This window comes from Orcinus orca, chromosome 4, assembly GCF_937001465.1.
Source record: "Orcinus orca chromosome 4, mOrcOrc1.1, whole genome shotgun sequence".
NCBI classification, from domain to species: Eukaryota; Metazoa; Chordata; class Mammalia; order Artiodactyla; family Delphinidae; genus Orcinus; species Orcinus orca.
In genome coordinates, this window is record NC_064562.1 from 98,260,928 (window position 1) to 98,288,026 (window position 27,099).

The 27,099-nt window shown below is 34.7% G+C and overlaps 1 protein-coding gene across 6 annotated transcripts in view; it reads right to left on the reverse strand.

Annotated features, from left to right (window-relative positions):
* Nucleotides 1-27,099, reverse strand: part of PCDH7 (protocadherin 7) — a 409,263-nt gene that overhangs the window by 173,708 nt on the left and 208,456 nt on the right. For 2 of the 6 annotated variants that reach the window (XM_033421627.2, XM_049708853.1), the window contains exon 3: nucleotides 18,891-18,986. The exons of the other annotated variants lie outside the window; for them this stretch is intronic. In XM_033421627.2, coding sequence (XP_033277518.1) covers nucleotides 18,898-18,986 — 89 coding nt within the window. In that variant the 3' untranslated portion in view covers nucleotides 18,891-18,897. The remainder of the gene's footprint in view (nucleotides 1-18,890; nucleotides 18,987-27,099) is intronic. 6 annotated transcript variants of the gene reach the window in all.

Consider the following 27,099-nt stretch of genomic DNA (forward strand, 5'->3'; position numbering starts at 1 on the left):
TGTTACATAAATTTGTGGAAAGAGGTAATATGTGTGGACATTAATGCATGAATAGGGGTTGTCTGAAAAGAAAAGAGAGAAAAACTGTAATAGGGCAAAGGACACACAGTATATAGACACATACATGCTTGAGAAACTTGGAGTTGTCTTGTGTCACTATAAACTATTATAAGCCATTTCCAGTTTTACAACATTTAATAAGAATTATTTTAATGTCCAGGTGACATTCTGGTTCACATAGAGACATAAAAACTAATCATTGTTAAGCAGTTCTTTATTAAATCTTGATTCAAAATAACTGGCAAGTGAACTTAACTATCTTCTCAAAATTCCTGATTAAAAAAAAGTAAATTTTTCTTTGTGGAAAAAACACATGCGCAATTATGTCAGCAGAAGGTTAAGTGTAAGAAGCATGGGTTTATGGGTTATTTTAGGAGATTAAAGTAGAAAAGAAGCAAAGAAATTCTGCTCATGTGTTTCCCCCAACAGAAAGTCTCTGACCCGAAGCTGGGTTGCCCTCTCTTTTCTTTTACTCTGCCATAATTCTTTCTACACATTCATGATCACAGTTTTTCTATTATCAATGTTTATTTTCTTCCCACTGAATCCTGAATTTGTATGGGCCAAGAATTCTGTATGGTTCATCTTTTTCCTTCCTGAAAGCTAAATGGTACTTGGAACACAGTGTCCATTCAACAAATATTTGCAAAATAAATAAAGTCAAAGAGGGACAATGGATACTTAGAGGGAATAGGGTCCTTGCGTCTGATATTTGGATTTAAGGGCATATTTTTAATAAAATCAAGGAACTATCTCAATTTCACGAATATATATTGGAGCTTCTAAATATGAGACACTAAGTTGTGAGTGAAGCAGACACAGTGACAGTCCTAAACTCACAGGGTTCTCAGTCTAGGGCAAGAGTCAAACGCTCAGCCTAAGGCTCCTCAGAGCTGTGATATGGGCTCTGCTGTAAGTTGTGTATAAACTGTGCCAGTTCACTGTACTGGATTCCAGAACAATAGTCTCAACAGTGGGTTTTCATTGGGGAAAGTTCTATAGATTGGAAACCAAAGTTTTGGATTCAGAGGGTATGGATGCCTCATTTCTTGAATTCTTTGATACTTGTGTTTTGGGAAATGCTACTCAAATCATTTGGTTCTGAAGACTAATACTTATTAATGTATTTTTTTTAGTGTCATTGTAAAAAGGCTCACTTTGAGTGTAATCAATCAGTGCTTATAAATTATATAAATATATATTTATATTTTTATATTTTCTTCTCTCTCTCTCATATCTGTATATATATATATAAAGGAGAGAAACAATATTAAGACTACCTCTAGGATCTTAACAGCTTCTATAGGACTCAGTGTTTTCTACTGTTTAAAGTGTACTTTGGGGCTTCCCTGGTGGCGCAGTGGTTGAGAGTCCGCCTGCCGATTTAGGGGACACGGGTTCGTGCCCCGGTCTGGGAAAATCCCACATGCCGCGGAGTGGCTGGGCCCGTGAACCATGGCCGCTGAGCCTGCGAGTCCGGAGCCTGTGCTCCACAAGGGGAGAGGCCACAACAGTGAGAGGCCCGCGTACCGCAAAAAATAAAAAATAAAAAAATAAAGCATACTTTGGTTTATACAATTGTCCATATTTTCTGCCAATCACAGCCTGTGAGGTTTTCTTGCAAAATCAAAAACTATAATTTTTAACACAGAGAGCAAAGTCAGAAAGATGTCATATGCCAACAACTGTCTATTGATGAGTATAATATGAATTATAAGAATTGCTTGATTACAAATGTGCAGGAAATTATATTTGGCCCAATTTTAGGAACTATCTATTGCTAGCTATTAGGCTCTTTTATGTTTAGTCTTAAAAGTACAGTCTGAAATTACAATTCAAACAAAACCAAAAAAGTGGGAGGATAAAAATCAATAATATTTATGACTTAGATTTTTTTTGTAATGTTAATCATTGCTTTTCTGTCTTGTAATTTAACATTCTTCATTAGCCTCAATCTTTATATGAATTTAAAATAGCTTTTAAATTATTATAATTTTTATAATAAATTGTTTTTACTTGAAACATCCACATTTTATTTATATTGGCTAATTTTTAAACATCCAGCACATAGAAAAAAATCAAATTTAAAACCAGATGGAATTTTAAAAATCTTTAGCCCAATTTCATAATTTCACAATATGGAAATTGAGGGATACAGAGGCTGACAGATTGCCTGGTTTATTTCCTAAGAAGGGTGAAAATGGAGGTTCCTATTCTGATGCTCTTTTTACTAAAATATGCTCTCTCACAAGAATAATAGAATTTTGTCCTTGAAAGCAATTTTGATAACCTCAACTTTTATTTCTGCTTTAACAGTAATCTGATGCATAGTCTCAGAGGACATTTTGCTCCCTATTTGTAACATGGCCAAATCTCAACATAGGGTGCCTCTCCTTCTTTTTCAGCTACTAATAATATAAAAACTTTGTGTGAAAGTTGGTTAAGATTCCTTAGTGATTTCCTACTTCTACTCTTAAAAGTTGGAGGCAAAAAAATATATATATAAACAAATATATATAAATATATACATATACCTATCTATATTTATATCTACATCTATATCTCATATTCAAAGTCCCCCAATTTCTTCTGTCCTTTAAGAGTTATATACTCTGCATATGAAGGCTAACATGAAACACTTTATGGATATTAAATCCTATCACAAAAACAATGACAGTTATCCTCAGTGTGTAATTCAAGAACTCACAATAGTGTATTTTTGTCCTGAAAATCATTATGTAAGGAATAAGGTAACATTCCTTTAATCCAGTAGAGACGTTTACATTTGTATGACTCAAAGTTCAAATGGCTGGGTTAAAACCTCAATAGAAATTCTGACAGTGTAGTTCTTGCTCTGCAATAATGTATGCTGATTGGAGAACACTGCTTTACAATTACTTAGAGAGTATCTTCCAAGCTCTGACATCTAGCCAGCAGCAGTCAGGGATCTGCAATGAAAATCCTTTGATTTAAACAGCTCTTGCTTTGAAAAGTCTGATGAGTTATAATGTTGATGGTCAGAAACAGCATATATGTTTAACAAGGCCAGGTTATCCACTAAATCATCTGTGTGCGCTGAAAATTAATTATCTTGAAAAATTCCAAGAGAAAAATGTACTTTCACTCCACAGAAATACTTTTGGAGGAAGATGGCCATCCTGTCTGGGTACTGCATGAAAATTATCCATAATAATCTGGCTGTATTTGCTTCTAAATTTAGGGAAACATTACTTTGTTTCTCCTTTAAAAAATTTTCTTCTTGAAGTTCCACAAAACTTCAAAGATTATTTTGTTTTTGATGGAAGTATACAGATGCAAGAATACAAAAGGGCAAAATATTTAACACGACTATCTCCAGCTGGCAAGTTTTGTACTTTCTTCTCTTTAATTTCTCTCAGTGCTGATGTAGAACTAGGAATAAGCCTAATTTGCATGGAAGGATTCAACAGCATGAGGTAACATCTCTCATGAGGGATAAATGCTTAGAATTTTGAAGATTTTCTGCTTTGCATGACTGATGAAAGGTGATGTGATATCATGTGATGTATAGAGGGAAGAGCTTCAGGAAAAAGCAAAAGCTTGAGAAAATATTCTAGTCAGACATATTTAAAATAAAATTATTTTGATAACAGTGATTCAATGCATGTTGAAAAGGCTGAAAAAATAAATTTATGTTTTCCCAAAAATTAGCCACTAATTTTAAAGATGTCATCCTATATAATTAGAATTAAGGAAATACAGATTATTTAATCAATTCATATATCTGCTGATCCAATTACTTCATTTCCCAGTTGTGAGTCAGGATCATCAAACATAAATTTACATTGCAAAAAATACCTATCACTTTTTATTATTCTACATAAACTCATATATAATTAGAATATAAATGACTGTATCTTAAAGACCACCTACCAAATATAGGACTAGGACTGCAAATCACTAAAATACAAACCAACAGAAACTAAGACTTTTTGTATTTAAAATAACTGGATGTAAGCTAATGAACATATATTCATTTCTTATGGATTCCGGATAATGCCTTGAGTTTTTTTGTGTGAAAAACCATGGCATAATTATGAATTAAAAAATAAGCACTCAAGGGCTTCCCTGGTGGCGCAGTGGTTGAGAGTCCGCCTGCCGATGCAGGGGACATGGGTTCGTGCCCCGGTCCGAGAGGATCCCACATGCCGCGGAGCGGCTGGGCCCGTGAGCCACCGCCGCTGAGCCTGCGCTTCCGCATGAATTGCCTGAGTGAGGGAAAATACTTGTTGAACAATTTCAGTTTAGTCTACTATATGCTGGTCCTCACAGTACTGCCCTTTTGTTGTCCAAAACTCTGAAACTCCACATCTTCTGCTGCCATTTCTGCCTACCCCAGGGAGGTAAGAAAAGAAGTACATGTGAGGTTTTCATATGCAAAGATATAAAAAGTGAAATGCAATAAGTCCCCAAATAAATATAACTATTGCCACTGAAGGAACTTAATACACCCTGTCATTTCCCCATGGCAAACTAAAGCTGTGAATGAGACGTTCCCCAAAGAAAATTAACTCTGAGGCACAGGGTAGACTCTGCTTTACAACATTATTGGGATAAGATAATATGCAGATCATTTAATGTTAGTTGAAAATAGAGTATTTCTTATAAAGCCAAAATACATGCATTTATTGAAGATACATCAAGGGAGCAAGATAAGACATAAGTGTTTGAAATTGAAAGGTAATATGTTTGTGTCTAATATATTGTAGAATTTGTCCTGGAATGGTTTATCCATGTAAAAATATGGCCTCTCTGAGACTGTCATGATCCATAAGACTCAGGGTGATATTCTGAATTAAGCCTGGTTCACAAAGTTCAGAAAGGTTTTAACTCACATCAAAATTTCCCTAGAGCTGAAAAATTATTTTGGAAATGAGAAAAAGGGGTAGCTTGCTTGGTTGTGCTGTTTTTTTCTTTTTCTCCTTTCTGACATTCTATTCAGATTTGCCAGGTATCATAAACTCTAAAAGGCACTACATATTTATACACCACTTTACTATCTGTGAAGTGTAACAAATGCAGGAATATCCAGCCACTCCATTTGTAATGAAATAGAAAAAAAAAAAAAGGATAAAAACAATATAAGCAACAGATTAAATTCTATAAATTCACTCTAGCACCTAGCACAGGATTGGGCACAAAGAAGGTATTCTCTATTACTAATTGTTAGATGGAATTAATTACCACTATTTTTCTAAAGGTGCATCATATTGCAACAGCACAAATGTATTATTTGGCCTTAAACAATCACCAAGAATTGGGAAAATTTCATTATTTAGAGATCCCCAATATTGAGGAAGCATATATACAACAACTGAGAAAATAATATTATCCAGGAAAAGCAACTTACCAAAGTTAGAAAGGAATATTTAATCTCCGATGACTTTTAAGCCTCAAAACATATGCTTAGTCAACATATGGCATGCTATTTTATACTTGGAAACCTTATTTTTGATTGACTAGATTTAGACCAAAAGCCAGAGGAATCAGTGAGTCAGTCCTTATCAGATCATCCTGATTATAGCTACCATTAGCCAAGGTTTGTGTTTCATACGATGGTTTCAACAGTGGACCAAGGCATATCTCTTCTGCATTTCTCACCCTGTCAACAGCTGTAAACTTCCTATTATTGGGAAATACCTGTAATGTTAAGTGTTAAAAGAACCTTGGCTGATTAGAACACTGATGATAATACAACTTAGTCTTCAGGCTTCTAACTTTCATGGTGGAAGCCCAGCTGAGCTGTTATCACTTCAGCAGAAATAATGAACAAATCAAACAGCTATAGAGATAGATATTAATATTAAGCCAAGACTCTCACATCAATCTCATGGCTCTTGAACGAATGACTTATGTAGAATGACTACACTTAACTGACCACCTTTCTACCTCTACTGGAAACACACACATGTGAGTACACAAACACATGCACACACACATACACACATCTTAGAGCTTTTTAGTATTTGGGGGGCTAATAGTTTAAGAAAATAATGCCTTAGGCTGTCCAACGTGAGCAAGAGTAGCTGATGACCCTTGATACTGATCTGTGGTGCTGTATAACTCCCTTATTACAATGCCAGACAATTATACTTCCTGAATTTCAATCTATTACAGAGACATCTGTTTATTAACATTTTTAAAATTGTAGATATCCCTGTTTTAGGACCTTAATAGTCTTTCATATACAAGAAGGAATTCAACTCAAATAGTTTCCTCCAAGACCAACTCAATTCGTTCATAAACTAATGTGCATTTGTTCGACTGAATTCTGCTGTTCCTAATATCAAGCTCAGAAGAGGTGCGCTGAATAAATGTGAGTGATGATTAAGGAAAGGGAAAGGCAGATTACCAACATTACTTTGTGGGTAGAGAGGTGAGTGAGGGAGATTATTTAGGTCAGAGGAAATGTTTTAAAGTTATTAAAACAAAGTTTGAAATAACACCCTATGGGCATGTTCTGTTTGAACAAAGCAGCAGTAGACAGCTTATTCATATCTGCAAGACAGGTGAGTTGATTTGGTTCTGTTTGAGGCAAGAAGATAGCAGTAAAAACAATGAGATGGTATCAGGTCAAGAACCCAATAGATAAGTTTTATGCAAGCGTGGTCCATGTCAATTGACAACACTCATGTGTGATGAGCAATCACCAAGATGACACTTTCAAATAACAAGAACAATACGTGGAGGAGGTAGGGGGGAGCTGTGGTTTTGGTAGACTTAGATATGTTTCAATCATAATAAAACCATGACGAGTTGTCAAGTTTTTATAATACATTTTTATAAGCTACTTTAAATCATTTTTGAATAAGATAAAATATGAATGAAAATACTTTAAAAGTGTTATTAAGAATATAGTTAATATTTTATAAATGTTCCCAAGAAATAATAAATGACTGCATTCGTATGGCAAGAGAAGATCTGTTGAAAGAAAATAGTCTGCCTAGAACATCTATAAACCCATATATTTTCATTTCAATGTAAAATAACAACTATGCCTTCTTTTTTCTTAATTCATATATTTAAGTCACCTAGACTCTTTAATGGAATGAACTCTAATTAAAATTTTCTGTATTCAAAATGAGATCTAACTCAGGTTACTCAGATTAAAACATTTAAAAAATAAATATTATTTCCCTTTCCCTCAACTCAGTAGAGATATTTTTGGTCTCATGTATGGTCTTACTATTATTTTCTCATTTTATATTGTGTAAAAATCATGTGACTATAACTGAAGTTCACATGAAAAATGAAGGAGGCCCCCTTAGCAGCCAAAGTTGATTTTCATCAATCAGTAACAGCCAGAGAATCCTGGGACAGAAAATAAGATGCACAAGGTAAATGATATTTTAATTAACTCTCATTTGAGAATGAGCAGTTCTCACATAATTTTCAGTCTCATGTTTACATTTTTTCTGTTTATCTCTATTTGGAAATTATTTGTAGCCCAACAATTTCTACACTTGATTCATCTTCTTTTATCCTGCAATAAGCAATCACATGTGTAAAGATTGTTCCTCTAATATTCAGCATGAAACTTATCCTGTAATTTCTTCACCAGATCTCTACTGTGACCACTGTGTAAGTGTTCTCTAGAAGATTAACCCCCAAAAGTAGCTATGCCCGAGGAGTTCTGCCTACAGTTAGCAGTAGGAAGTAGTGGTGCAGGGTAGCATTCTGCTCATTAATAAACTGACTGGCTTCCTGGGGTCTGCATAGTTCCCTGTTACATGACCTAGCTGCTGCCAATTCTCATTTTCCAATTCATTCCTGAGAGCATTTCTCTAAGCCCACCTACATAGAAACTCCTTTTTTAACTGTGAAGTTCTCTATTATATCCATACTCTATGCCCTCTCTACTTGGATGCAGCATTTCCAAATGCATTGAGGGATTGACACATTTATTAAACAGTAGAAAATGTTTCCTTCTTTCCTTCCTTCCTTCCCCACTCCTTTTCTATTTGACACCATCCGTAGGGTATCATGCCTACATGAGCTATTGGGAGCTTGACGTATGTTACTATGTTATTATTTTACAGGTGAGAAATAGAACATGGAGTGGTTAGACTGTCTATCATATTTAGTAGCTGACAATTCAGTGTAAATGCTTTGCCCTGACAGCCAATCACTCATTAAGTCCCTTTCATCTAGGACTTGTGCAAAATAAAATGGAAGCTCTCAACTATTTATTCAAAGTAAAAGAGAGAAATAAGTTAATAACTACTTACTAAAATAGATTGAAGACATTACAGTTTAAGTGTATGTCTTAAGTGTATGACACTTAGACTTTGCAGATTAAGTCTAAAAGTTTCATTATCAACAAAGTAAATCCTTACGTGCCAGGGTACTAGGCAGGCAAGTAACCTACAAACACTTGAACATCAATTTAATGCCATCAGACTTCTGGAAGAATAAGCAATATACACATTTTACTTATAATTATAATGTTCATGAAACTATAGAAAAATACTTTCATATAAACTACAGCCATGCCAAAGTATACGCCATAACACTTAATATAGTTTATGTTTTCCTTTATCAAAAATGCTCAGTAACTAGTAGTTCTGATGTTTAATTCTACTTTTTTCCTAATAATGTATAACTCATCTAATAAGAAAAATAATTTATATCTTTGACATTTAGACTTTATGAGAGTCCTGAAAATAATTCATCATTTTAATTACTAATGGTGCTTTTATATCACACATTTCCTTATAGTAAACTACTCCAAAATCTCACAGTTATTTATAATAAATCTTTGCCTTAAAAATATCTTTATATTGTTAAAATGCTCCTTTTAGTGCCCCTCAATTTATAAGCAAAATTCAAAAACATAATCATTCTCATTATTTAATCTCATAAATAAACTACAATTGGAGGTAAAAGCTAAACATATAGCATCACTGGAATGTCCAATAAATGACATTTTTGGAAAATGTTAGTGATACTGATACAAAGCTGTAGATGATTCATTACTTTCTTAAACTTTCTGAACCATCTAATTTTGCTAATATAGTGCTTTGAGCTTCACACTATTGAAACAATTAGCAGGCTCCCCCACCATTACAAAAGTGTAACAAACATTTAAATAATTGATATCTCCTTGAACTACTCTTCAATTTATTTACTGGTTACATTACAATTAAATGGCTAGCAAATATATTAGACTCTTTAAAAGAAAAATATATTATTTTGTTTGGAAAAAGTATTAAAACTTAGTAAAATACTTTTATGGTTTATCTGTTCATGACACATTTTTTTTCTTAAAAATTTATTCTTAAATTGGTAATGAGATAATCTGATTTTTGTCTTTTGCCAGTCACTATTTTAATTGTAGCAATGGTTTATTATAGGAAAATTTTGGTCTACTTTTTGTTGATTAAATTAAATAAAGATTAAAATTCTCTCATAAAAAAAAGCTATATCCTTGAAGTCCTGCAATGCCCCATAATCATTTATTTCATTTGTAAACCATTTCACTTCCAGATTGAACTAATCCAATTTGGTAAAATATTGTTACAACTTTAAACACAAATAACAAATGTCAGTGAGGATATGGAGAAACGGAACCCTCAGATACTATTGGTGGGAAGGTAAATTGGTGCAGCCACTGTGGAAAACAGTATGGAGGTGTCTCAAAAAACTAAAAATACAACTACCATATGACCCAGCAATTTCACTATTGGGTATATACCTGAAAAAAACAAAAACACTATATGAAAAGATACATGCACCCTAATGTTCATAGCAACATTATTTACAATTGCCAAGGTATGGAAGCAACCTAAGTGTCCATCAACAGATGAATGGATAAAGAAGATGTGGTACATATATACAGTGGAATATTACTCAGCCATAAAAAAGAATGAAATTTTGCCATTTGCAGCAACACAGATGGACCTAGAGATTATCATACTAAGTGAAGTAAGTCAGAGACAGAAAGACAAATATTATATGATATCACTTATATGTTGAATCTAAAAAATACAACAAACTAATAAATAAAACAAAAAAGAAACAGGGGCTTCCCTGGTGGCGCAGTGGTTGAGAGTCTGCCTGCCAATACAGGGGACACAGGTTCGTGCCCCGGTCTGGGAAGATCCCACATGCCGTGGAGCGGCTGGGCCCATGAGCCATGGCTGCTGAGCCTGCGCGTCCGGAGCCTGTGCTCCGCAACGGGAGAGGCCCGCGTACCGCAAAAAAAAAAAAAAAGAAAAGAAAAGAAACAGATTCACAGATATAGAGAACAAACTAGTGGTTAATAGTGGGGCGAGGGAAGGGGGAGGGGCAATATAGGGGTAGGGGAAAAAGGAAGGGTTATTATAGGATTATATGAAATCATGTGCCTGGAACTTGGGAAAATTGTAAAGCACTATAGAATTCAAAGACTCTTTCATTCAATTATATATATATATCATTAGAACTTTAAAGTGCTTGGCCAAAAAATACATGAAGATTTTTTTTCTCATAACTTACACCAAACTCTTCTTAAAACTAAAAGAGACTTGTTAAAAGGAGAATTTTGTTACATAAAATATATTTCATTTTCTAAAGTTATTCTTTAAATCCAAAAGTAATAAATTGTAGTTTTACACACACATGGATATATTTCTTTTGTGATATATAATAACCTGATACCACTATTAGGGCAACCTAATTGGTCATAAGTAGATTCTGTATTCTTTGATATGTATTTGATAGGTTGCTATGTTTACACAACGCTCATATATCCCTGACATATATTCTGGAAAAGTGAAAAGAGACTATCGATCCAGTTAACCATATGAGACATCTAAAAAGGCACTCTCTTGAGCAGGCCTGGCACAGTACTATTGATTTCCTTCCTCCCTCACTCTTACTTGCCCGCATTCTTAGTCCACCTGCTTGTCTTTTCATGCAACAAACAAATTAACTAAAAGTTAAGCAGATTTAAAAAAACTGTAACTTCCTACTTCACTTATTCTTTCCATGCACATGTACTTTGTTCTGCCTATTTTTAATCTATCTTCCCTCTCTTTACTTTCTCATAGAGCTACCGTCTAATCATCACACTTCAGCATACATTTTCAGTCTCTGAGGCATAACCACACTTTTCTTAAGTGCGAGTGTTGCAAAACATCACCAAATGATTTGATTCCTCACTCCTATTGAAATGAAAACTATTTGGATATTTTCCCCTAACCTAGTGATCCAGCAGAGTTTGCAATAAAGCAAATTAATGGATTAGTTGAAAGTTACCTTTCCATTTATTTCCATGATAAAATTAGAACTTCAGTCCCCTGGAAGAAAATGCCTATGGATATATACTAAAAGATACTTACTATTCAAATCCTACCTAATTCACATATTTAAAGACATATAATATACAATGTCTTTTTAATAATCAGTTCAGAAATAAGAAAAAAGTCATTGATAGTATCACGCTTTATTGGGAAATCCGTTTAAAATAAATGATCCAAAACACCTCTGGAAAGCCATCAGCCTTACCAAGCTCATTTTTTTGTTCTGAATTATAAATTCAGAAATCAGTAAACCTTTAGCATTATGGCCAAGTTTTCCATTATCCTCACAAAAGTGGCATAACTTCTAAATTAGATCTACATTTCTTTGTTGTTTTAAAAATATTTTCCTGCATTTTCTTCATTACTTGAACACATTGGCTTATCATGGTATTACACGTAACAAAGATCACAAAGAATTAAAATCCTGAGTAATATGCATTATGGTGTCTAAGGACATTTTTCCCCCTGTCAATTAGCCAATATCCTATTACGAGCAGCTAATGTGCCTGTGTTAACAATTCTCTTTATAATCGGATGTTCTATTTATTTAATTGATGCCTGTTGTCCTGATTAGAGTGGACAGGCAAGCTTAAATAATGATAGTTGAGTCTTGTTAAGGCTTACGATTGGAATCTTTGGTAACTTGCTCTGCTTTATTTGCTGTAAACTCTGGGGATGTTGCATACTGTGGTGTCCCCAGCCACAAGGTGGTGGTGATAAGGTCATATGAGGCAACTCCTAATTTTAAGTTGGAATATATCTTTGACTGGTTTCACTTCTGGAAAAAATTGTTAGTCGGTTACAAAGCATGTTTGTAATGTCAAGCTTTGCAGAAGGATGCCAACTTCCATGCCCCTCCAGACTACATTACCTAGTGTTTTTCTGATTCTTATGAATAAAATTGTTTGCTTTCCTATTTCATTCTGCTGATTCCAGATAAGCAGTGAATCCAAGGACACAAAAGAAAGTGTCAACTCACCAAGATCTGTACTTTTAAGCACGCTACTGCAGTAAATTTGGTTACCCCTGGACTGTGATTCAGAAAATCTGGAGCACAGCTCTCTCACGAACTTAATGACCTTGAAAAAGTTACTCTTTTCATTAACTAGATTTCAAAATGACAAATTTTCAGATAAAACAATTTCTTCCAGATAAAATAATTTATGATTCTATGTGAATGCTTTATATTCCACTCTTTAATAAGTTGAAAACAGTCAATCATTAAATTACTTTTGCAAGTTGTCTTTATTACGACTTTGCTATAGTCAGTTTCACTGCAATAGAGAAATAACATTCAAAACGAGGACAGAGTTGTGTCTCCAGATGCAAAAGAAGTGATGGTTCCACAAATGAAAATTAGCGACTTTGTCTCCAGAAGGGTAGTCTTAGTAAGATAAAAGAGCTTCACTAGAACACTGTAGAATTGGCTAAAAATTAGATGACTTACGTTAAAAATTCTCAATACTCAGTCCAATGAAATCTTTGAGAATTATGTCACCAGATTCCAGTACAGAATTTTCGCTATTATGTCTGTTGATTACCATAGAATCACAGACCTTTAGTGTTGGAATCCATTTTGTCTAACTTGTTATCTTATGAATGAATCCCTTTAATAATGACTTTGAGAAATTATCATGCAACCTAAGCTTTGATATCTTCAGTGATAAAGATTTCAGAATACAGACTAGTCTATGGAGCAGATTTTGTTGAGCATTTCTTAAGATAATACATTTTTTTCCTTATAAGGAAGTAATTTTCTACCATTTACACCTGCTAGCATTCGTTCTGTCTCCAGGAATCACAAAGAATGAGTCAAATCCTTTGTCTCTCTCTGCATTAAAGTGCTTCAAATATCTTTTAAATGACTGTCCTCTCCTCCACCTGTCTTCCTCAGCACATCAAACATTTTCTTGGATTTACATATTTATAAAAGCACACAAGAAAGGAAAAAATATAGCAGCTTAAGTGATAACAATCAATAAACTTTTTTTTTTAATTAGAAGCCTTCTTAGAAATTGTGTAAGAAGCCTATAACTTAAATGCTAATTGATCACATGATCACAGCAATCCATGTCACAGAGTCAAAGGAAGTTCTCAGAATCCTTCTCAAGAGAAAACTCCAGAAAGAAAAATAGGTCAACACATGCTATCACTAAAGATAACATCCCTGGTCTACCTTGGTTTCCATATTATACAGATGAGGAAACCATGCTCCAGGGAGGTTAAATATCATTTATTGGAAAACCTAGACCAAAACCCCAATTTATAAAATTCCTTGTCTTCCATACTCCATAGAAAATTGAAAGTTACTTTAAAGATCAGTTTTAGTTAAATCCCTCATTTTGGTGAAATAAGTGAGGTTTTGAGATGTTAAGTGATTAATCTGTACCTCCTGCATTTAACTCCCATCTTTCTAAAATATTAAAAGAAATTTTAAAATGTTAAATTATATATGTGCACATAGTATATACATCTTCTATAGCACTGATGGACAAAGCACATATAGGTTTTCTGTTATTTTGAGAATATTGCCTAAGACTCATATATAACCAAATATAAAAAGGGTATTACTGGGCTTCCCTGGTGGCGCAGTGGTTGAGAGTCCGCCTGCCGATGCAGGGGACACGGGTTCGTGCCCCGGTCCGCGAAGATCCCACATGCCGCGGAGCAGCTAAGCCCGTGAGCCATGGCTGCTGAGCCTGCGCGTCCGGAGCCTGTGCTCCGCAACGGGAGAGGCCACAACAGTGAGAGGCCTACATACCGCAAAAAAAAAAAAAAAAAAAAAAGGGTATTACTTTGGGAATTGAGGGAGCCTACAAAGAAACACTGAGTATGAAAGAGAAAGAATTTATGTAGGCACTGGAGCTTTTGAGAATATAAAGTCAAGCACTATAATGACCATATGGAAGACATTCATTAAGATTATATAGGTTCATAATATATGAAGCACATTGAAAATTAAAATCTTGGGTAGGGTCAGGGAAAAGTCGTGTGGCATAAAAAGTATTCTCTGCCAGCAAATTGATTAAATTTCCCAGTTCTAGAAAAGGCCATATATTCTGTGTAGGCACTCACTGAAAGGCAGATGTGCACGGCTTTTGAGAGAGTGCCATAATCTACTTATAAATAGGACTCACCAAGGGACATTGGTAGCAATTTGGCATTAAGAAAGAGTTCACATACATGAAGAATTTACTTTGTGGTAACTTTTATTGAGGAAAGTCCATATCTGACAGGGCAGCCTCTATATATCTTTCAATCTTATTTTGCTCTATTTTGACTTCCATGTAACATAGTGTTATATGCAAGCACATATTTAGTCACTAAAGTCAATAATTTGCATTGAGAAAATTGTTTTTGTTTTTTTGTCTTTTTTTTTTTTTTTTTGCGGTACACGGTCCTCTCACTGTTGTGGCCTCTCCCGTTGCAGAGCACAGGCTCCGGATGCGCAGGCTCAGCGGCCATGGCTCACGGGGCCCAGCCGCTCCACGGCATGTGGGATCTTCCCGGACCAGGACACGAACCCGCGTCCCCAGCATCGGCAGGCGGACTCTCAACCACTGCGCCACCAGGGAAGCTCAAGAAAATAGTTTTTGTTTTGTTCTGCTTTTGTTTTGTTTTCCTTTTACTTCCACTGATACTATCCATGTAAGGATATGTATTTTTTTGTACCAAATTTGTTAGAATGGTGAATGGGCATCTTAAAGAAAAACTCATATCAGGCACCAACTCAAACTAAAATATTTATTCAATTAAGAAATAAAAAGTAGACACAAAATTCTTTTACTTTCATCAAACACTATTTTTTAATTCATTCATTTTTTTCATTCATTTTTATGCATACTTGAACTTATTTTATTTATATATTATACTATATACTAGCCAAGCCATACCTTTATTCTGTACAAATTCAGATCAAAGCTATATGCAGTTTTAAACTGCACCTCCTTTTTTCCCCCTGAAGTTATTTAAGTGGATTTTCTGGGTTCTTCATACTGAACAAATATAAGCATATAAACCGAGGGAGCCCATCATGAATTCCTTGTTCTTTTGATAAAGTATTTTGCACTAAATGAGAATAACCAGAATGCTAGAAGTATCTGTGATCAAGTAACATAGAACAGTTAGGAAAACTTGGGCTATAAACCAGAAAAAGAGAGAGAGAGAGAGAGAGAGAGAGAGAGAGAGAGACATTATATAGCTAGACATTAGGATACAGTATCTGAATTTAGGTCATGGAAGTACTTTCATTGGGAGAAGGAATAGAACTTATTTTGTGTTTTCCCAATGGGAAAATTCAGGATAAATGGATTCAAGATATGGGAAGGCAGAATTTGATAAGAAATATAAGAAAAAGCTGAAAAGTTAAACATGTCCTCAAATAAAGTGAGCCACCTCTGGATTTTGTGTCACTGGAATCATTCGAGCACAGATTAGTGATTCTTATGATGGTGCTGAGGGATGCATGAACAATCTAAGACTTGATTGGTTGGACCATAATCTCTCTACCAACTCTTAAAATTCCATGACTAATTCAGCAAATATTCATTCTATGCTCCAGGCACTCCACATAAAGAAAAATAGAAACAAAATGATCCTTATATTCACAGGGCTAACAGACTGGTTAATTCTAAGATTATCTTGGTAGAAAGTGGGGAGAGGAGGGTATTTTGACTTGTATCCTAATATTCCATCAAGGTCTGCTCAATTGTACCCTCTAAGCACAACTCTTTTAGTTCTAAGTACATAGCTCCAAGTTAATGCTTAAGTGCTTATCTTGCTCTCAAAAGCACTGTTTCCACAAAAAAAAGTCCTAGAAAAATATAGTGTACACAAGGTAACGTATCTTAACTCCTGTTTCTCTTTCCAGCCATTTTACCTCAAAGGCTTTTCTAAGAATAATGGAAACATGAACTCATAAATAAAGTCCTTTTTCTCTACCTGCATTGATTTTTTCCCCTCCAAGTTTTATTTCATATTCTCTTAAATTTCTTTTAGTGTCCGTGGTTTTCAATATCTTTCCTTCAATTTTTTATTGCTTTTCAATTTATTCATTTTCCTAAAATCTTTTTGTTTCTATTTTCTCAATGATTTTTCTTTTCTTTCTTGGTTTATCCTCTTTTCCTCATCTAATTTTACTTCTCCATTTCTTTCTTTTCTTGTATGGTAAACGACTCTTTTCTTATATGGTCCATATTTCCTTTATTTCCCTGTAATGTAAAAAAAGTGTTTCTCTGATAATCTTCCCTCAAAACTTTGGAACATTTTGGTTGAATTTCCTGCTTTCCATGTGAGATATAAGTATATCTGTGCTTCTTTTCTTACCACTAGATTTGATAAATTTTATAAAATTTAAATGATCTTTTTTCTGTGTTTTCAATTATTTTATACTTACTTGGTTTTTAATTGCAGGTCCTAAAATTAGGGGGAGATAATGACTGATTTCTTATGATACAATTTATTAAGTCATCTGTGAATCTAATAATAGTCAAGAGCCACAAGCTAGGGGGAATAAAAACAGAGTAGAGGAAAGTGTGGATGAGAGGAAGGGTACATACAAGGGTGAAAAGGATGAATGATTTCTTTTGAAAAATTCATTCATTTGCTCAGCATTTAGTGAGTAACAAACACTGTGGACATAGAAGAGTTCATAAAGGATAAGATGGAATCATAGAAACTCAGAGTTGAACATGAATGAGAATCCTAGCTTTGCTTGGGAGGAATCAGGAGATACTACATAAGGCACATGACACTTCAGTCAATTCTGAGTGATTTTGGCCACTTTAGGTTCCTCCAAGGCTCATTTTTTATCAATTAAATATGAATAATAATAATTTCTAACTCTATGTTCCTTAGTATGGATGAATTAAGAAAGTGGAGATTATTAAGTTTATTTACATTGTGCCCGACACACAGTAAACCCTCTGTATGTGTTTGCTGTTATTATTGTTGTGAGTTTTCCAAACAGACCTGGGGAAGGTGTTCTCCAGATGGAAAGACCCAACAATGCAAAGGTCTGTGGACAGGAAAGATTATTTATAGCCATTGAGAAAGATGGGGAGTCCAGATTACAGTGTACATCAGGGTAAAGGTATAAAATATGGACTAGAAATGTAGGTAGAAATGGGATCATGAAGGCCAGCCAATGATTTCAGAGCTTTTTGGAGTAAGAGGCCATGCATTCCTGAATGAAGATTAATGCTCCAGCCTTTAATGGTTAATGGTAGCATCAGTGAAAATGCCTATAAATCAAAAGCGTTTGCTTTGTTTATGTACACAAACAAGTCTTAATTTTGCTACTATTTTAAGTAATACCACAAATAGTGCTGCCACACACTTGCCCACCTATAGACACAATCACTGTTTTTTTTTTTTAAGACATCTGCCAATAATCTTCCTAGCCCAAAGGTAGTGTTCTAGTTACATGTCTCATAGATCTGGATGATCACAAGGATGTAATTCAGAGCCTGACACATCCTCAAAACAAGCCCCTACAGGAGCTGGGAGGACCAGTTCCGCTAGTGAAAAATGAAATTAAGAAGGTGGGTGTTTCTCTGTGATGACTTAGTATTTATGTTTTATAGGTTATGACTCTGCTGTTGTTTGAGCCCTGAGGGCCTAGCTCCTTTCAAAATGTAGCAGCCTGAATGAGGTAATCTTGGGACTGCTGAAAGAAATAGTGCCCCCCACCTCCCTCAAATGCCACCAGCTGAATTGACAAAAGAAAGTTTTGAGGAAAGCGATTAGCATATGTTCAGCTCTGACATCTGGATGACATTGATTTGTATTTAGATTCACTTGAACTGGCTCATACCTAATTTTCTATAACCAGATCAATAAGCATTATAATTAATGTACATACAGTTTTGTGTAATGCTTTTGAAAATTCAAATGCTATAATAATTGAATTTTGAGTTAAAATTCACAAAGCATTTCCATTTTACACTTTTCAAAGATATGTTATATAAAAATTATTTGTATAACATTGAAAGAGGCTTTTTTTTTTTTTTTTTTTTGCGGTACGTGGGCCTCTCACTGTTGTGGCCTCTCCCGTTGCGGAGCACAGGCTCCAGACACATAGGCTCAGCCGCCATGGCTCACGGGCCCAGCCGCTCCGCGGCATGTGGGATCTTCCCGCAACGGGGCACAAAACCGTGTCCCCTGCATCGGCAGGCGGACTCTCAACCACTGCGCCACCAGGGAAGCCCACAAGGTCCATTTTATTCCTGTCGAATCAGGTGAGGAAACTGCATAGCACCTTTCTCTGAAAATGATATAATTAATTCTTCTGTACTCCTCTACATTTAAAAAGTATTCTGCAACTGTGCACCGAATTCTGAAATGCATAGCATGCTGAAATATGTAAAGATATACTCAGGTTGAGTTATTTTTCTGTATCAGTAGGCTCTGTGTAGGTGGGTAAATGAGTCTTCTCAATATAAAAGAGATAGACTATTAATGGAGAACGCAGAAGAGGGGCACTGCACTGATTCATGGGAACCACCATACCTGTTCATTAATGGAGAGGCCTTAACAGCACTCTTCTTCCATGCGTCTTGCCATGAGGAAAGGGGAGGAAGGGAAAGGTAGTGATGGCAGCAACACCTGGGGAAGGGAGATGGGGAAATTTGTAAAGGGAAAATCAGCAGCCCCTACACAATGGTGTCCATCCATAGACTTTGCCAATAAAACAATTTCCAAAAACCCTAAGCTTGTTTTCTTTCTTTTAAAAAAAATCTAGATAAATTTCAAAGATAATTTAAACAAATTAGGTATTTCTAACAGCGTTAATCTGAACACTCTCCAACTATCATCTTCCAAGTCTAGGGCACGGGGGCTGCTACAAGTAACGAACTACCATCTATTTCTCACTTTTCAACTGGGTAGTTTAAGGCAGGCCATTTTTCTATAGGTATAGTTGTTGTTGTTGTTGTTTACAACAGATTTAAGAAAAAAAACTATTGGATAAACAAAACCAAATGTATATGTATTTTTCCCCAAACACACAGTAGGATTATTAACATTTATTTGTTCTGCCTCCATCTAATTGACATACATCTAATTGCTCACAATGCATCTTCCTTTTTACGTTCTCCTAAGGGTATGTAGTTTTGATATCAAAACGACTTCAACTTGTTGATTTAACAAAAAAAGAAATAGATTTGTAGAATCCCTATATACTGCAAGAGGTTAAACTAATAAAAGTTGCAAAAAGTTTTGTGTTTTAATTATATTTTTGTAGACATGGTTTAATCTGGACTATATGTAATTTTTTAAAAGTAAGTATATAGAATTATATGGAAAGAGAGTGAAAAATTTTAATAAAAAGTTGATGATGATACTAAATGATTTAAATTTTAATAGTGATTAACTGCTTTTATAAATCAATATAGGAGATAATACCACACCTGAAAACCAAATACTGCTACAAATATTGCTCTAAGTATTTGTTTTTAAAGAAATCTTTAACTTTGTATGCTTTTATTTAAATACAAACTTTATATGAAAAATGATATTTTTACACTATTTAGAGAAGCTTTTAGACATACTGGAGATAAACTGATTGAAATATGCATATTTTATGAAGAAGAGGTATTCCCCTGTGGTGGGGGACATTGTAAGGGGGAAGGTTATGCATTTGTGGAGGCAGGGGGCACGCGGGAAACCTCTGTACCCTCCTCTCCACTGTTTTGTGAACCAAAACTGTTCTAAAAAAAATACAGTCAATTTTTTTTAAGTACTGTAAAGTTGAAAGGTAGGAGAGATTAGTTTTTTGTGTGAAAAATAAAATGTTTTTGACCCCTCACACCAATACATTTCTTAGTGTAATATTTATAGAAGGGCTGGGACATTCTTGAATTTCTCCCTAAAGACAGGGATTTTTGTGAATACATGTTTGCATTCTTGTTTCTGAATGTGATTCTAACCTTTACTCCTGATGTTTAGGAAAGCAGCTATCACAAAGATCTTTGGGGTTTGAAGCATGATAATCTTCTTGGTTTTGCCTTAATCCTGTTTAGACAGGATGTCTCAAAACTTTCCAGTTTCTCAACTCCTCTGGTCTTTGACACACTGCTTGCTATTAGCCATCATCTCTGTTTAAAATAACATATCCACTTAATGCTTAGGTAATAGTATTAGTCAGCCCTTGAGAAATTTGGAAGCTAATTGTTTATCATAAAAGATTAGCATCAAAGAATTCTGAAGGCACATGCAGTATCTAGGCCTGTTGAATTAAAATAAATGAGCTCAAAGTAGCGAACTTAATTTTTTTTTTTGTAGCCAACTTACATTTTATCTGATATGATTAAACACAATTTTTTGGTAGCTTTGCTTTTTTTTATTATAAATTTTTAATTTTGTGTTTAATTTTAAAAATATTAATTGCCATTACACATAATATTTAAAAATGTAAATCTCCCTCCAAAATTAAAACCTACATATTCCAGTAATATCAAAGTAACAAAAATATAATTATTCCTACATTTAAATATTCCTAAGTGATTATTTGGGGATCAGCATTTTATCTTTGGAAGAATCAAGTGTGGGAATCTCCCAAGCCAGGAACAACAAAAAAGGAATCCTCATGCTCTTAATTTGTGGCAAAATACTTTAATCTAGCATGAAATACAGCATTTTTTTGGTACATGAATCCTTAATACTGCAAGGATTTGATATATAGGAAATTCTTCCGTTGATCTTAGGAAGAGTAGATTATTATGAGACAATATATTAGGAAATTAACACTGCACTGTGAAAGACACAAAAGTAACCAAAGGTGTACTTATGAGAAACTTTGGAAAATAAATATACACACACAAAACACAGATGATCACTAATAGTACAGCTTATCAAGATATAACAAGTAATAAAATTATTTTATAAATAGCTGAGTTTATAAATAACTAAAACAACATAGAATGGTAACTGAAAAGATTAAACTGAAATTTTCGAGTCATGAATTCATAGAGTGGACAATAGAACTTTGTAGATTAAGAGAAATAAAAGTGAAAGCAATTTTTTTTTCATATTTAAAAGGTAGGGCTAGGATAACAAAACCATCTCCATTACTAAAGTGGTATTTGGTAGGAATATGGTTATAGACAATATTATGAGGTTTCTGTTTTTGGAAAAATGTATGATAAAAGTAGAAATACCAATACTAAGATATTGTATATAAAGGCTGTGTGACTTAGTGAAATAAGCAGCACAGAGAACACAACATCGAGCTGTAATGCCAAAGAATAAGGCACAAGACTCGGTTCATATCCTCAAAAAATATAATTATTAGGTGGGGAACAAAAATAAGCATCGAACTTCATAGTGCTTGGAAGTTAAAGGCGAAGAGATAAGGTGATGAACTTTGAGAAGACAGATATGGACAAAGGATGAAAGAAAAGGAAGCTGACACAGCCTAATGCAATGTGGTGGGAAGGAGGTTGTTTAGTGCTGACAAGTCTGAAGTTAGTCAACCCAGAATAGATTGTATGGTGGGAGAAACAGAACACACCTTGATATGTAGAGGAGACGCATCAAACTACATATAAAGAGGGAGATTAATTAGCCAGTGAAACTGCTGTTCTCTGCTTGATGTCCTTAAAGCTTTATCAAAACCTGGCTTGTCTGGTATAAGGATATATGAGAAAAGGCCATTACCATACTGCATAAACATTCCTGATAACAGTAGTGTTTTTATCCTATTTGTAAGGTCCATCTTAAAAATACATTTTCTCAAACAATTAGAAAACTGATATTTTAGCTCTGGTTCTGACCCTAAAACTTTCCCTCAGTCTCTCACATTCATACCCAGGGCTTTTTTGAACACAGTCTAATATACTCCTCCTAGGGGGCCACATTCCAGGCAATAAATTGGTTCAATTTTTTCTCATTTTTCTTCTTGCTAAGAGTGGCTGGAAAGTTATCAAAAAGGACAATTTATTCATCTTAATGCTAGTGTCCATAGTGTGTCTAGGCAGGGCTGGAGTGTTTGGTGTTTCCTGCTAGCTCCTGCAGGACGGGGTTAAGATCTGCCCTGGTGGCAATAGGAAAAGAGGTGGAATCTGAAAAGCTTTGCAGAGGAGGGAATGCTACATGTTCTTTCTGCACTCAGGAAAACTGCTCCACTGCAGATATGACATGGCTCAATTCAGTTTTTGTTAAAGAGGAATGAACAGTATTGTTTTTAAGTATAAAATAAACAATCGTACAAACCCTGCGTAAGGTTATCAGTCAGCGCTTGAGTATTGAGACCACGAGGAGGAAAAAAACAGAAAATACAAGGGGAATGACATCATTGTGTAGACAACACCTGAAGTCTTTTTTAATCAATAAAAATTATAACTGATTTAAGATGAAAGAATGATTATTAACCCTTTATTTAGTTCTCCTTAGTAAGTGGTGGGTTTCTAGTATCTTGCTTGGTATTTTACATTCCTAAGGTTTAAAAGTATAGATTGCTTAACTTAATGGCAATAAAAATCAGCTAAATAACAGTGTTTAATATTATCAACTACAAACTTCAGTAAAACAATTCTGTAATGAAGAAATCAGAAGATAATATTAAAGAGATTTAAGTGCAAACTTTGGTTACTAATACTGAATTATACATTTTTTTTACATCTTTATTGGAGTATAATTGCTTTACAATGCTGTTAGTTTCTGCTTTATAACAAAGTGAATCAGTTATACATATACATATGTTCCCATATCTCTTCCCTCTTGCATCTCCCTCCCTCCCACCCTCCCTATCCCACCCCTCTAGGTGGTCACAAAGCACCGAGCTGATCTCCCTGTGCTATGCAGCTGCTTCCCACTAGCTATCCATTTTACGTTTGGTAGTGTATATATGTCCATGCCACTCTCTCGCTTTGTCACAGCTTACCCTTCCCCCTCCCCATAAGACACAGACCTACTAGAGAATGGACCTGAATTATACATTTTAATTAGGTTTGTATATGTAAATTTAAAGTGTGATATAATAATGCTAGTATATGACGTTTAAAATTTCTTAACTCAATAAAAGCATGAAATATTCTGTTTTTTTCTCTTTAACTGAAGATGTTCATTAATTTTACTTAATATCACACACTACTTCCTAAAAATAAATTTTCATAATGACAAAGTATTGCCATATATAAATCTGGAGCTGTGATACATTTTTCTAACAATTTCATTAAAATTTCAAGATTTAGTTGCATCAAAAACATTTTATAAAGCTTATAGCAGGGCTTCCCTGGTGGTGCAGTGGTTGAGAATCTGCCTGCTAATGCGGGGGACACGGGTTCGTGCCCCAGTCTGGGAAGATCCCACATGCCGCAGAGCAACTAGGTCCATGAGCCACAACTACTGAGCCTGCGCGTCTGGAGCTTGTGCTCTGCAACAAGAGAGTCCGCGACAGTGAGAGGCCCGTGCACCGCGATGAAGAGTGGCCCCCGCTTGCCACAACTAGAGATAGCCCTCGCACAGAAACGAAGACCCAACACAGCAAAAATTAATTAATTAATAAAACTCCTACCCCCAACATCTAAAAAGAAAAACAAAAAAGCTTCTAGCAAATCTATAATATTGCACTTTATTATTTTCAAATTTCTGTTTTACAAATCTGCTCTCTAAAAAAATCTCACAATTTATAGCTATAATAGCATGACCCACTGTGTCCTCCATACAAACTAATCGGCTACCTGAGTGCCTGCTTCAACATTGATTAATGTATTGAATAATGGTCACTTAGAGTTTTAATTTTAATTAATATATGATTTACTTGATTAATATAATTAATATTCTGAATTTAGTTTTCCCTAAAAAAATATTTTAATGTGTTTTTTGCTCATTTTCTTCTTGACTTATAATTGTTTGAGTAAATTTATAAAACTATGTAAATCCTAAATCCTCACATAGTACATTTATAGTCTCTGCAACTAAAAGTTGTTATATCAATTTGATTATTCAGTTTTGTTCATCAAATATTTAAAGAGTGTTCAATCTATGCTAGACACTGCTGTCACCAGCAGTACTTAACCATTTGTGTTTCAGGACTCCTCTAGCCACTTAAAAACTGTAGATGACTCAAAGTGCTTTTGTTTTTATGTGGCGTATGTCATCATTGGTATTCATTATATTCAAAAATAAAATTGTCTAAAAATAATTAATTGTAAACATATTTGAAAATAGTCATAACAAAGTCATTTCATGCCTACATAAATAAAATATTTTTATGAAAAATGATGACCATACTTTCCAAAACCAAAAAAATAAGTGAGAAGAGTGACATTATGATATGTTCTAATACAGATGTGTGATATGCAAAGAGCTAAGCAGGAGAGGGTCAACATAGGCTCCACAGAAGAGGTGATACTTGCAGTAAACTTAAGAAAGAATTTGCCAGCAGGACAGAGACAGAAGTGAAAGGGGTTAAGACCATTCCAGTGAAAGAAGGGCATGGCTAGACACAGTATGTTGTAATAGAAAGGATGTGAGTTTTTTGGTTTGACAGAGTTTCCTCAAACCCCATCTCAGCTATTTTGGCTGCATGGTTTTGAGCAAATCACCTAAGGTCTGTGAGCCTCCCTTTGCTCTCTTGTGAATAATAAAAGCTACATATTAAGAATGTCATGAGGATTAAGTGAGATGAAATATGTAAAGTATTTTCACATGTGGGAGTTAATTAGAACACTCAGTAATATATTGCATTTTGTTGCATATTTAAGGAGAGTGAATTGGTTATCATGCTGAGAGCACAGAGTACCATGAGGTCGGGGGAGCGAGAATGGAAGTTATAAACAGCAGTGAAAAGGGCAGCAGTGAAGTAGAGTGGGTGGGGAGGTTAAAGGTGACTATGAGCGATTTAAAAAACAGAAATACAGGGCTTCCCTGGTGGCGCAGTGGTTGAGAGTCCGCCTGCCGATGCAGGGGTCGCAGGTTCGTGCCCCGGTCCGGGAAGATCCCACATGCCGTGGAGCGGCTGGGCCCGTGAGCCATGGCTGCTGAGCCTGCGCGTCCGGAGCCTGTGCTCCGCAACGGGAGAGGCCACAACAGTGAGAGGCCCGTGTACCGCCAAAAAAAAAAAAAAAAAAGAAAGAAAACAGAAGTACAATAATATGAAATGAACTATCTTGGAAACTCCAAAGAGAATCACTTTACATGAAGATCTTAGCAAACCCATAGAAGAATCTTGATTTCGACCCAGCCTCATCCTATCCTCTCCCAGGAAAACATACAAACTGCAATTTTAGAAAAACATATTCCAGTATCATCATAAATATAGAATGAATGTGTAAAAAAAAATGGATGGTAAAAACTTAAGACAAATTTAACCATCTCTTATAGAGGTTTACTTGACATGAATCTCCCAGCTCTCTTTGAAATTAGACTTCAGTTACATTTTAGCAATGAATGAATAAATGAATATATAAATAAAAATGTATTTTAATCCATATGAACAATGTATTAAGAATCTGAACTGGCAACTGTGATTTTTCAGCCTGGAATTGAGAATTAGGAGTCTCATAAAGTCTACTAATCAATGTCAACTTATCTAGAAAATACTTTTACTAAGAGTGTGGTACACAGAGAATGTTATGATTTTTCCCCATGCTGGTTTGTACCATCTAGAGTCTATCTTTGATCTTCAAGGCCTTCATGGATAGAATGCTAAAAACTATTTCCCAAACCGCAAACTATTTTCTGGTGATGCACCTTAGTTTTGACAATTAGGGCACAGAGGAAAAAAATACACTTAGTAGAGAAGCATGGTTTTAAAATGTAAAATAAACTTCATCAAGGCCCCAGGTTTCGAATTTTATAAAACACAATAAATATCCAGGCTCAGTGTACAAACACTGGCTGTAATAATACACCAATGACCGATAAGAACACTGTGAATTTTAGGTGAGAAAGTTTGCAATATTCTATGAAGAGTTTAGGATTAGCCTATTCCTTTTCTTACAAAGTATGTTTTATACTAATCCATCATTTTGGCTGATTTCTCCACCACTACAATTCAACCCACACTAAGTTATCAGAAGAGCAAGCAAAGAAAATAAAGCATTAAAGCCAAAGTAATAATGGAAATTATGGTTGGACCTTGGACCCAGAAAATATTAATTTATTCTTTAATTAATTCAGCTTAATAAATAAATAAATACAGCATTTTATTCCACCCAATGCACATGCAAATAATTATAGAAATTATTTTCAAGGTAATTTTGTTGTAAAAAAATTTATATATTGTTAAAAATGTAACCAAGCTTTTCACTTTATAATTTCTTATATCCTGACTTTATAAATATGAATAGTAAAGCTCTGTATCCAAATAGACAGTGTCTAACTCCATGTAGCACTCATTATCCAGGACTTACAAATGACTGTACTAATAACTGAAATTAAATATGACATGAAAAATTTTTACCTTCATTTTTTCTGGTCTCATGTATGTGTACATGTATGTGAGGGCAGGACACAGAACAATCAACTTATGGTGATAACTTTAGGATAAAATGTCCCTATTCAACCATCCTTCCCCTGAGCACAATTGCATATAGATTCTTCATTGAAATTTCTCTTTTCCTTACAATATTTTTTTGCTACCTCCCCTCTCTTGGTATCAACTACCATATTCTAACTTTGCCAAGTCAAACAACAGTTGTCAATTCTGTGTGAATTTAGCCACATAAATGTAGTAATCTACTCACAATTGGGAAACATTTTTTTTTTGTCAAAA